The 12,048-nt window shown below is 38.8% G+C and overlaps 1 protein-coding gene across 4 annotated transcripts in view; it reads right to left on the minus strand.

The window, feature by feature from the left end:
- The window catches only part of zgc:158464 (uncharacterized protein LOC791139 homolog), a 145,714-nt gene extending 135,388 nt beyond the window's left edge, over nucleotides 1–10,326 (minus strand). The window contains exon 1 of one of the 4 annotated variants that reach the window (XM_026913597.3): nucleotides 9,533–10,326. In XM_026913597.3, coding sequence (XP_026769398.3) covers nucleotides 9,533–9,997 — 465 coding nt within the window. In that variant the 5' untranslated portion in view covers nucleotides 9,998–10,326. The remainder of the gene's footprint in view (nucleotides 1–9,532) is intronic. The other 3 variants (XM_026913596.3, XM_026913600.3, XM_026913601.3) reach the window with 3 other exon arrangements.
- Between the last annotated feature and the right edge of the window lie 1,722 nt (nucleotides 10,327–12,048).

The raw sequence follows: 12,048 nt of genomic DNA on the forward strand, positions 1-12,048 counted from the left end.
AGCTAAAGACTTGCTTTTGTTAAATTTTTTGTGGATGCAAACATAAATGGTTATACAGAGCAGTTAACAGATCAAACTTGCCATCTCTTCCAGAAATCTTAAAAGTCACTAATCAGACCAGAGAAAATTTTTTACCTCAGGTTTACATGTGATGCTAGCAGAGAGTCTACAAATCAAAATATTAGCCAAAGACATGCTGACATTAGGTGTTCTCCTGGGTACAAACATGATAGGTTATATAAAGCTGCTTAGAGATCAAACTTGCTCACTTTTCCAGACATTTTAAAGGTCACTAAGACCAGAGTAATATTTTTACCTCATGACATGCTAGCAGAATGTGACTAATAGCCAGAATATTAGCCAAACACTTGCTGAAAAGTGGCTACAAACATAAGTTATAGTACTGTTGAGACATCAAACTCGTGCACTTTTCCAGAAAATCCCAGAAAAATTAAAGTCCAAATTTTATGTGTCGAGAGCTGTCAAAATGACCTAAATGAACATACTCAGCTAACAAGTTATCTAAATTTTTTTTACTTTAGCCTGTTCCTGTAATGTCCTGACTGTATGTATGTATATATATATATATATATATATATATATATATATATATATATATATATATATATATATGTACAGTCAGGTCCATAAATATTGGGACAGTAACACAGTTTTGAGAATTTTGCCTCAGTGGATTTGAAATGACCACCACAGTGGATTTGAAATGAAGCAGTCAAGATGTGACTGAAGCGTAGACTTTCAGCTTTAATTCAAGGGGTTTAACAAAAATATTGCATTAACCGTTTAGGAATTACAGCCATTTTTTACAGAGTTCCTCCATTTGCACAGGCTCAAAAGTAATGGGACAATTGACTGATAAGCAGTTTCATGGCCAGCGGTGGCCTGTTTCCTCCTTATATCATGATAAATTAAGGAGATAAAAGGTCTGGAGCTTATTCCAAGTGTTGAATTTGCATTTGGTAGCTGTTCATGGGAACTCTCAATATGCCGTCCAAAGAGGTGTTGATGCAAGTGAAGGAGGCCATCATTAGGCTGAAAAACCAAAACAGACCTATCAGAGAGATAGCAGAAACTTTAGGAGGGCCAAATCAACAAATTGGTACATTCTTAAAAAGAAGGAATGCACTGGCGAGCTCAGCAACACCAAAAGGCCTGGGAGACCACAGAAAACAACTAAAGTGGATGATTGCAGAATTCTTTTCTTATTGAAGAACAACCCCTTCACAACATCTAGCCAAGTCAAGAACACTCTGGAGGAGGTAGGCCTATCATTGTCAAAGTCTACAATCAAGAGCCACCTTCATGAATGTAAATACAGACGGTTTACCTCACTGGTAACACTCAAGAACACAAAGGCCAGATTAGACTTTGCTAAAAAACCTCTAAAAAAAGCCTGACCAGTTCTGATGCAAGATTAACTTGTACCAGAATGATGGGAAGAGAAAAGTATGGAGAAGGAAAGGAAGGGCTCATGATCCAAAGCATACCACATCATCCGTCAAACATGTGGAGGCAGTGTTATGGCACGGGCATGTTTGGCTGCCAATGGAACTGGGTCACTGGGGTTTATTGATGATGTGACTGTTGATAGAAGTAGCAGGATGAATTCTGAAGTGTACAGAGCTATACTTTCTGCTCAGATTCAGTCAAATGCTGCAAAACTGATAGGACAGCGCTTCACAGTACAGATGGATAACAACCCAAAACATACTGTGAAAGCAGCCCAAGAGCTTGGAAATTAAATGTTCTTAAATGGCCGAGTCAGTCACCTGACCTCAACCCAACTGAGCTGCTTTTCACTTACTGAAGACAAATCTGAAGGCAGAATGACCCACAAACAAGCAGCAACTGAAGATGGCTGCAGTAAAGACCTGGCAAATCATCTCAAGGGAGGAAACTCAGCATTTGGTGATGTCCATGGGGTCCAGACTTCAGGTAGTCATTGACTGCAAAGGATTTACCTCCAAGTAATAAAAATAATCCTAATATTTATGATTATATTAGTTTGTCCCATTACTTTTGAGCCTGTGACAATGGAGGAACTCTGTAAAAAATGGCTGTAATTCCTAAACGGTTAATGCAATATTTTTGTTAAACCCCTTGAATTAAAGCTGAAAGTCTACGCTTCAGTCACATCTTGACTGCTTCATTTCAAATCCACTGTGGTGGTGTACAGAGGCAAAATTCCCAAAACTGTGTCACTGTCCCAATATTTATGGACCTGACTGTATATATATATATACACACACATACATATATATATATATACATATATATATATATATATATATATATATATATATATATATATATATATATATATATATATATATATATATATACATACATATATATACACACACATACATGTGTCTGTGTGTGTGTGTGTTTGTATTTATGTACATGTCTTTATATTAGTAATTCACTAAAACTGACTTCTACTACTGCTTGTCGCATGTTTAATTCCACTGCTCTATTTGAATGATAAAGTAGCCTGAAATTGGCGTTAGCACGATTGCACTGCCAAATGAGATAAACACATGGCCACACCTGAGAGATAAAAATGTAAACAAAGTGCTGGGCATGTGCAAGGTCAGGCAGTGTGTGAATATGTGCACGTGTGTGTGCTTGTTTGCATTTGTGGAGTTTGTTTGCTCCCATTATCTGCTGTTTATGTTTGACTAATTCACTTTGAGAAGTCCTTGAGCACTTTGTGCTGAGCTTGAAGAAAGTAGAGTGTGTGCAGTGTTGGTGCGGTGGTGTTAATTAGCACTACAGCAAGATGCTAATTGATAATCTACTAAACTCAGTCACTCATGAAGGCCTGATTGTTATAAACCAAAACACATTAAGAGTAATAATGCCAAGAGCTAAGACCTAAACCATGTTGAACGGTTAAGTCTGCATGCTACGCCATGCATTTCAAATGCTAATGACGGCAATAACAATCCTATATCGCTTCATTTCCACCTCAAATCCTGCCATCACATTACAGTCCGACAAGCTTCTGTTAGTCATTCGGCCTTTTAAAGTAACCTGACTGAAGAGCTCTGAAAGAACTCAATGAAGACTCTATTGCTGTTGTTTTCAAGCTCACTATTATACAAAATGCACACGACTATTGGCATTCTGAGCATTAGGCAAATGGTTATATAATTAGCCACCACTACTGAAGTAATGTAATTATCACTTGGCCTTTCTACAGTGTCCAGAGGATGAGTTTGTGTCAGTCTCTCGGGACCAGCATGTGATAGCCAGCCAAATATGACTCATTAATTACAGCAGGTATGACATAATGTTCCTTTCCTTGTTCATACTAGTTAATGTATCAGTGATTTATTTTTGACATTCCTATTTTCCAAGAAAACCTTAAAGGTAAAGTCAGCGTTTCCGGTAGTATTTGGCTAAAACTAGCTGCAGCCCCTCCCTCAGAGCACCCCCCCAAAGCCACGCCCCCAGGCTACAACTGACAGGAAGCATGATTGCAGTGGCTTCCAGTCACTGCAAAAAAATATTTTATCTTAGCACGTGAAAATATCTTGAATGTTTAATAAAATTAAGATTATTAAGAATATTTCTAAACATTTTTCAAAATTGAAAATGTCTAATTCTAATGATAATTTCAAAATAAATGCAGTATGACATTTTCAAGTTTTAAATTTGTACAAATGTCTACAAATGTCTAGACAAACACATTTTATGCTGAATTTACATTTTAGTTACTAATGATTATAGATTGCTTCATTAATGTGCCTTATCATAAATACTATAATTTGACCTTTTATTCCGCTCTGTAAAGAACTATATAAATAAAGATGCAGATTTTATTTATTTTTGTTATTACTATCATCATCATTATTATTATTATTATTATTATTGCTATTATAAAACTACAGCAATTCCTTTCTACAAAGTTTACACTGTTTTTGCATGCGTGTCGAATGTTCAGCCCCATGTAATTCACTGATCTGGGTAAACTGGCCTCTCCGGTTCAACGTAAGCATTAATAACAATGTTCACCAACATACAACAACATTCCCCCACTCGTTTCAGGGTTCAGGCATTGCTGTCATCCAAAGACAGCCGGACTCCACTTATCTGAAGACAAGAGCCTGATTTTAATTACACACACCATCATTTCCTAATGTGGGGTTGGAACAGTACACAAAAATTCTCAGCTAAACTAGCCAAAATCACAGTTTACAGATAGAACTGCAGTACAAGCCAGAACATGGGGATAAGATTCACGTAGATGTGCTGCTTTGTGTTAGTCTTTTTGTCTAGTACGTTTCCCCTTACAAGCCCCAGGGAGCCAAAACCTTGGATTGCCTTCTAATGAGGTTAATGAACATAATGTGCATGTGGAAAGTCTGAAGAATTGGTAATTTTCCACTGTCTACGTGCATTTTGTCAAAACTTCTCATCTTCTGATGTAAAGTGGGCAGGGCTTATTTTAAATAAAGTTTGCTTAAGCTGTACCCTCACCTAGTACACGGCTAATGACAAGTCTCAACCTCAGACCCTCCCCCAATGGCTCACAGAGCATTCAATTTCTTCTGGACACTTTTCTGGCCACCAGCTTCAGAATCTTGATGGCTACATGCTCTCTGGATGTCCGTATGTTTTTTTTTCTTTCCTTCCTGTGGAACACCAAGACACAAGGAGCATTTAGGAGGAAAATATAGTCACTGGGTTGAAAATGTCCACAGCAACCTATCAGAATTTTTTTCAAGAGTTTCAAGAGGGTTATTTAATAGTTCATGGTGAGTACACATATTGGTGGTTAAACGGTCCATCAAAAGGCTTCTTCCTGTAAAAGTAGGTGGTTCATAGTCATGTTTATTCACAAAACATACCAGACTCTTTAACAAAAGCTAGAGATCTGGCTCACCAGACTAGATGTCAGGCACCAAAAGGAGGGGAAGTCCTGAATGATTCAGGGGCCCAGAGATAAACAAGAGCCCTAGAGCATGTGTCTTAAGGCAGGGACTGTTGGAGTAGGGTCAAGTTTCAGATTTTCATCACAGGGCCTCAACTCTGATCCAAGCAGATTACCATGCTTTCACAGCATATTTCTAGAGCCATGCTCAACAGTATAACATAACAATATAACTAGTTCAGATTTCCTTATTGTGGAGTATCTTTATAGTGGTATATACCACACTTTATTCTTTATATGTGCAATTCTAAAGGGAAAAATAAATCAGTAATATATAAAGTTCTGGAAAATGCTGATAGGGAATGATTAAAATCCTTCACATCCATCATCACACTGAACAGACACACATAACAGCAGACTGTGTGTGCCTCAGGGAGTCAAACACAAATGCTGCACAATGGCTACACGTTACAACACACTGGAGAGTTTGCTGTGAATATCATTTAATCACTTCCAACCTCAGCCATAACAAGCAACATTAGAGCAAAAAAGCTGCACAGGCAATCTGCTGTACTGTAATTCCATGTGTGAAAAAGCTTCTACTGACTTGCTAGCAAAAATAAATTAGATGAAGTGTGTGTGTGTGGGGGGGGGGGGGGGTTATGGTAATAAATTTTCATGGTATGATAGTCTAGTCTAAAATATTATGGTATTAATTGACCATTTAAAAACACACAAGCTGGTGGTGAAAATTAAAGGAAATATTCATTTTGAAGTCTCTGACTAGGAAAACCCAAATAAATGCCCATTCAACTCGGAATACCTTCTCAGGAACTCTGGACGGTGTCCTCAGCTCTGAGTTCAGCAAGTGAAATCAACATGGCTGCTCACAGCATGTTCAGTAAACAAAGTAGCACTTCTTGCCTTTAAATGAGTTATACTGTACATACAAGTATGTGCTTTAGATCAATCACCATACAGACCTATTAATTTGTTAAATCTATACCACTCACTCTACAGTTTGCTGTTTTGTGAAGGTAAATATACATCACTCATCACAGTTAGCTGGCTAGCTTGTTGCTTATTAAAAGACAAACATGGAGACATTTTTCCCACTTTGCAGCTCAAACACAGAGGTTGAAAATTACATAATTCCGAGTAATGCAGAATTAGGAACCTGATGAAGTAAAATAATGAGCGGGTAGACTGGAATAGACGAAAATGCATTTTTATCAGTATTTTGAAAAAGTCAAAGGTGAGGTAACTGTCCAGTCATACTCCGTGATAAACCGTGAAAGCTTAACACCACTAACTAGGACCTCAGTGGTACTTATATGGTTATGGTTCTGTGATAAGGACCAGTATGTGTTGAGTTCAACCCCCAGATCTGCCAGAGCCACAATCTGTCTCTTAAACAAGGCCTTCAACTGTCACCTGTATAGCTCAATGCCTAAATTGAATTCCGGCTCTTCAGAGTTACAACAAGAACATCTCTACTGCTTAATCTTTTCCCCCCAGCAACCTAGCCTAAAATTTAAAAATTAAGCCTCCTTGCTTTAACCCCTTCAGACAAAGCACAAATAAAGCTTAAACTTTAATGTATATAAATGTATAGAAATCATGTATAAAAGTCAAAAGTCTTTATTCTCCTGTCTGACTTTCTGGCCATGCTTCATTTCAGAACTGTGGCACTCAAAAGGGCAACGCTTGACTCTCAAACCCGGATGCTGCGTTTAAAAAACTTTGTGACGCAGTCAGTAAATGAACAGAAGCTAACATAATAATCTGTTCTAACTTGTGTTACATCAACATCATCAGATAACCAAAAGTAACTAATGAGCTGCTTCACGTTGGGCGCCATCATCACACCACCCTGCTGTTGATTATTTTCCTCTAACAGCGCACACCTGCATCGTGTTTTATTCCTCTTATACCACAGCTATTTGCCAATGCTATCAATTTTTATTCTTTATTGAGACAAATCATACTTTTTATCCGTTTATAATTACACTTTATGTTGTGGAACAAGTTAGTTCCTGGTATCACTTTCATTATGGCAGTTGGTCCCTCACCAACCTCTCTTTTTTCGCTCTCTTGAATTTAATAAGACAAAAAATGCAGCTTGTCGTGTTATGGAGAAACCGCAAAGTGTACAAAGCTCTCCATTCTGACGAGTTTCACATGGCAGAAATCTTAAAGGAATAGCTTTACCTCTAACGGCTACAAAGCGCTGACAATGGAGACTCCTTCCAAAAATGCTAAATAAACGTCTCCTCACAGAAAACTGCACTATATCAACAATTACAAACTTTTTGTTTTGTTCCGCTATACTGGAGAAGTGACTGTGTAAACTGTTACTATAGAAATGATAACATATTAGAACTAGTGCATTAATATAAACATCATAGCAAGAACATACTCTAACCAATCAAAATCCAGCATTCAACAACACCACAGTATATGCTATGTTCAAATTTCTATAAATTATTATGCTTTATTCTTTTATTGTTTTTTTCTTGCTCCTGGACTAGATGAGTTAATTCATCTTTTGGGTGTGTTAGAACAAAAAAAACACACTACACCATACAAGAGCATGTGTAGTAGAAAGGCAGGATTGAGAAACACTGCACTCACTTCACCTCAGAGTCTCACTGTGTGTGTGTGTGTGTGTGTGTGTGTGTGTGTGTGTGAGCGCCACACCTTGCAGAGAGGTGCGGCAGGTATGATAGAGAGGAAAAGGAAGTCTGGGATCAGTGACACAGTTTGCACAACTCAAACACTCCTGGCTGTTTTCCGAACACAATCAAACACCTACAATGTGACGTAATTAAACAAACATATGAGTGTGTGTACGGGACATGTTCCTAGTTCTGGTGCTGGATTAAGTGGAATAACAAGTGTTAAGCAATAATGTGACTGAGTCAGGGTCTGAGGCACGACAACAGCATGAGAATGGAGCTTCAGTAAATATTAATTCATTTAACATCACATTAGACCAGTTCTATGAAATGTACACTCCAGCCCTGATAAAAGCCACAGTGAGGCTAATTATGAATAAATCCATGCTGTCACATGACCGAGGACACCTGAATATGGATGTCATGCTACGAACATCCTGCCAAAGCTTGACACTAACCCATGCTGAGAAACAGATAACGCAACTTGTTTTGCGGGTTTTGACAACGCAACCACGTGCAGCACAGCAGGATCGCGCACACTTCAGCCTGCACTGCTCTAACCTAACACGATTAAGAGCTAACACTGTTAAGAGTTAATAAAGATAACATTTAATTACGTTTTAGATGACTGATGATTTCTGATGTGTGTTTTCGGCTTCCATGAACTTTACAATAGCATTTGTCACAGACTATTAAACACAACTTTAAAAAAAACTGTTATCTGTATAGCAATTGTATATGTAATGTCACTGATTTATTATTATTATTATTATTATTATTATTATTATTATTATTGAACTTTTTTTTTTTTTTTTTTTTTACTTGCCTATTTTCCTTTTTTTTTTCTCCGTGGGTTAGTCTAGCTAAATACATCCTGGATCTCCTTTTAAATAATATAAATTTACTCCAAATATTCAAAAATTACATGCTTTAAGGAAAAGTGTGCAATCATATTTATTATTTATTATTATTAAGAGCCACTACACCTTTATATTCCCTCTATACACACAGAACCCAGACCACTTACAATATGACATGTTTATAATCTACATTTTAAATCTTATTAACAGGTATTTTATTGCGTATGCTTGTTTAGACTCTGTTGAGCTTCACATTAAAAATAAAAATGAACAGCTTCCTACACATTAGAGTGAAACCTTGAATATTTTTAAACCCATTCACTTCAAGTTGTCAAGGCTGTGTTAACAGTAACTGATAATGATGTCCATCGTTATCACTGTTATCTTTTTTTTTTTTTTAATAATCATACAATTATATATTGCAGACGTGATATATGACCTGCTCCGAGAGCCACCGGCTTGTGGATGACAGATGAAATGCTGAAGTGTACTTTAACGCATGGTTCCTTAAAGTGGGAAGCAGAGCCTGAAGCAGAGCCACATGAGGCTGTACATGATTTATTTAATTTTGTTTAGTTAGTTACAGTGATGGAAATCACAACCCACCATTATTAATGTTGGATTTATTATTGAGTTATTATATTTACTCACTTGTTTGGCTTGTCCTTTGAATTGAATGGATTTAAACCAAAGATTCAATAACCAAAAAAAAGTCAACTTAAAAGTCAGCTTAGATCTAATGTGTGAAAGTGGGAAGTTTATAGGAATAAAAACTCTGAGACTCCAGGAAATCTGTTCTGAGAAAGTCTGTGGGATTTATTTTACAGTTAAAAGCATGATTATTATTATTTATTTATTTATTTATTTTTTTTTTGAGAGCCCCTGTTCTAACTTCATTTTTGTTGTTAAAAGTTTCACCCTGGAGTTTTATGTCAGTCCCAAGTTACTGCTGTTGCTCTGTGTTTCTGTGATTTTATGTTTGCTGCTGATCTAAGTCCTAAAATAAACGTTTTCCTGTGATAACCAGCATTTTTCTGATTCTGATCTCTGCAGTCTACCTGCTGTGGACAGGTAAAGGTAGACCACGCGCTCACCTTGTCCTGCTTAGTCTCGTGCTCGGCGGGTGGGGATGTGGGAGATCTCGCGCTCCCTGCAGCTGCCTGGCTCGCGCTGCCACCGCCGCCACCACCACCACCTCCGCCGCCGCCTCCGCCTCCGCCAGCACTCGGGCTCGCGCAGCTCCTCTCCAGCGTCTCCACTTTGATGAGCCGGTGTTTCGGGGACACGTACTTCACCTCCGAGAGCGCTGCGCCCGAGAAAGGAGTGTTGGCGCCGGCCGCGTACGGGTCCTCGAAGTCCAGCTCTTTCTGGAGTTTGTACGCGGCGAGGATATCCGGCTGCGCGGGGCTCGGGTAGCTCGCGCCTCCGGTGCCAGTGCCCGCGTGTTGGTAAGCTGCTGCGGCGGCCGCGTGGCAGTGCCGGTAGTCCGGTCTCGGAGGCGCCGGCGGCGAGGCTTTGGCGCTCTTGAATCCCAGGTGCTCCTTGAACCATTTGGCCATGGTGCCAGCGCATCGCTCACCGCTCCGACACGCCGAGGTTTCCGTTCCGGGTTTCCGTGGCTCCGCGTGAGCCTCCCTGTATGCGTTAAACTCGGTTAATCCGCAACACTTCTCGGTCCAAGCTCGCGCGCCCGTTTCTGACCCGCGATCACTTTCTGGTGTGTGGAAACTCCGGCTGTGTGAGCGCGTCGCCGAGCGCTCAGCCCACGTTTCTCTGCGCGCCAGGTTGCCAGGTTGCTGTGAGTTTTCCCAACAGAGTTGCCAGATTGAAACTGTAATTCTGTAACATCTTAACCCTCCAAACCCTCTAATCAAACTTTAACGAGCTTGACCAGTAACCTGTTCCAATCCTATCTGCCATCATAAGGATTTAAACCGTATTTAAAGAAAAGGTGTAATTCTTACAATCTGGCAACCCTGCCTTGCTTTGTGAATGGAGCTCTACATCTCCGCCTGTCTGTGTAATGCGCTATAGCAGGAGGGACTACTCCGACCCTGAGAGTTGTTACACCAGCAAGCTAAACTAACACAAAACAAGTGCATATTTAAAAGAATTTTACCCCCTGAAATATAAATAAAAATAATGCATCTGTGTTTTATAACTCATTATAACACAATGCTGTTGAATTCTCAAATCAGATTGGACACAAGGTGTTGATTAATTGTCTATAACAGCAGCACTGACAGTAATGCTGGCTACAAGGCAAATCACAGGTATATAAGTATAGGATCTAATATGTTATCGTTTCTATAGTAACTGCCCATCCACAAGGAATTGTAAGCCACGTGCTCTACATAATCTAAGACTAATAATAACAGATTATTTAAAACTTGCATGATGCTAACCTGGCAGCTACAAGCTTCTCTGACTTGTTAGCAGGGGCGGTTGGTATAAATGAGCTGTCATGCCTCAGCCTCCCTGTCTTTCAAAAATAAAAAGGCATCAATATAAGGTTTCATTTTTATCATCCCCATCAGATTATTTGATGTTAACAAATGTCTTAACATGGAATATTTTTGTCTTTTGTGAAACCAAGTGCAACAGCACTGCTAACGTTCGTATGAAAAGATACACAGAATGGTATGAAGAAGTGAGGCTAGGGCTGATTTCTTTCTAGCCCAGACTATAGATTCATGCAGCCAATCAGTGACAGTCGTGTCAGGTGATTACGCAGAGTGACGCACCTCATAGATTTGCTCTCTGTTTGGGCTGATAGTTTTCAGTACATCTGTGACACATCACCAGCAGTGACTGAGAGGGGGCATGGGAAATACAGTCATGTAATGAACTTGAGCGAGGTCATGTACTCTGTCATCCTTTTTTTTTTTTTTTTGCCTTTAGAGGAGAAACTAAAAGTAGAAAAGTAGATAGGCTGAGCACACAGTATCCAATTAAATGGCAAATTACACAAAAGGCAAAAAGGACAAATGACAGAAAGAATTGTTTTTTGTTTTTTTTTTTTGTTTTTTTTACCAAAAGGGTTACAACTTTTCTGTTTACCATGTTTGGTATTTGGAGGAAATATAGCATGAGCATTACAGTGCAGCATTACAGACTAGAAACACTTTAAAAAAAATTAGAAATCATGAATGCAGCTGCCTATCTGTCTTTATGTGTGTGTGTGTGTGTGTGTGTGTGTGTGTGCATGCTCCACGTTATTCTTATTATGCCATTGATGAGAGATCATGATATAATGCATTGCTGAGCACTAATCATTTCATTGTCAAGCTACCGATAGATATTAGATTTTAGCCTCCTATCCAATATGACAACCTGCCATCACTTCAGTATAAAACTGAAGAAGCAAACTTCAGATACCGAAAAACTGCCTTGGCTTTCTTTTAGGCATGACTGACTAAGGCTGAGTTAAAAAATTAAAAATAAAAAAAACTATAGAAGTGTAATGAAATGGAAATCCACCCAGTGACACTCAGTTGTGCCAACTGTACCAAATATCTATATTCAAATATCTCTATTTAGATTCACAATTACGAGCAGCACCATAACCAGGATCACAATTCTAGGGAGGTCTACATTGTAAAAATGTAAA

This window comes from Pangasianodon hypophthalmus, chromosome 6, assembly GCF_027358585.1.
Source record: "Pangasianodon hypophthalmus isolate fPanHyp1 chromosome 6, fPanHyp1.pri, whole genome shotgun sequence".
Lineage (NCBI taxonomy): Eukaryota > Metazoa > Chordata > Actinopteri > Siluriformes > Pangasiidae > Pangasianodon > Pangasianodon hypophthalmus.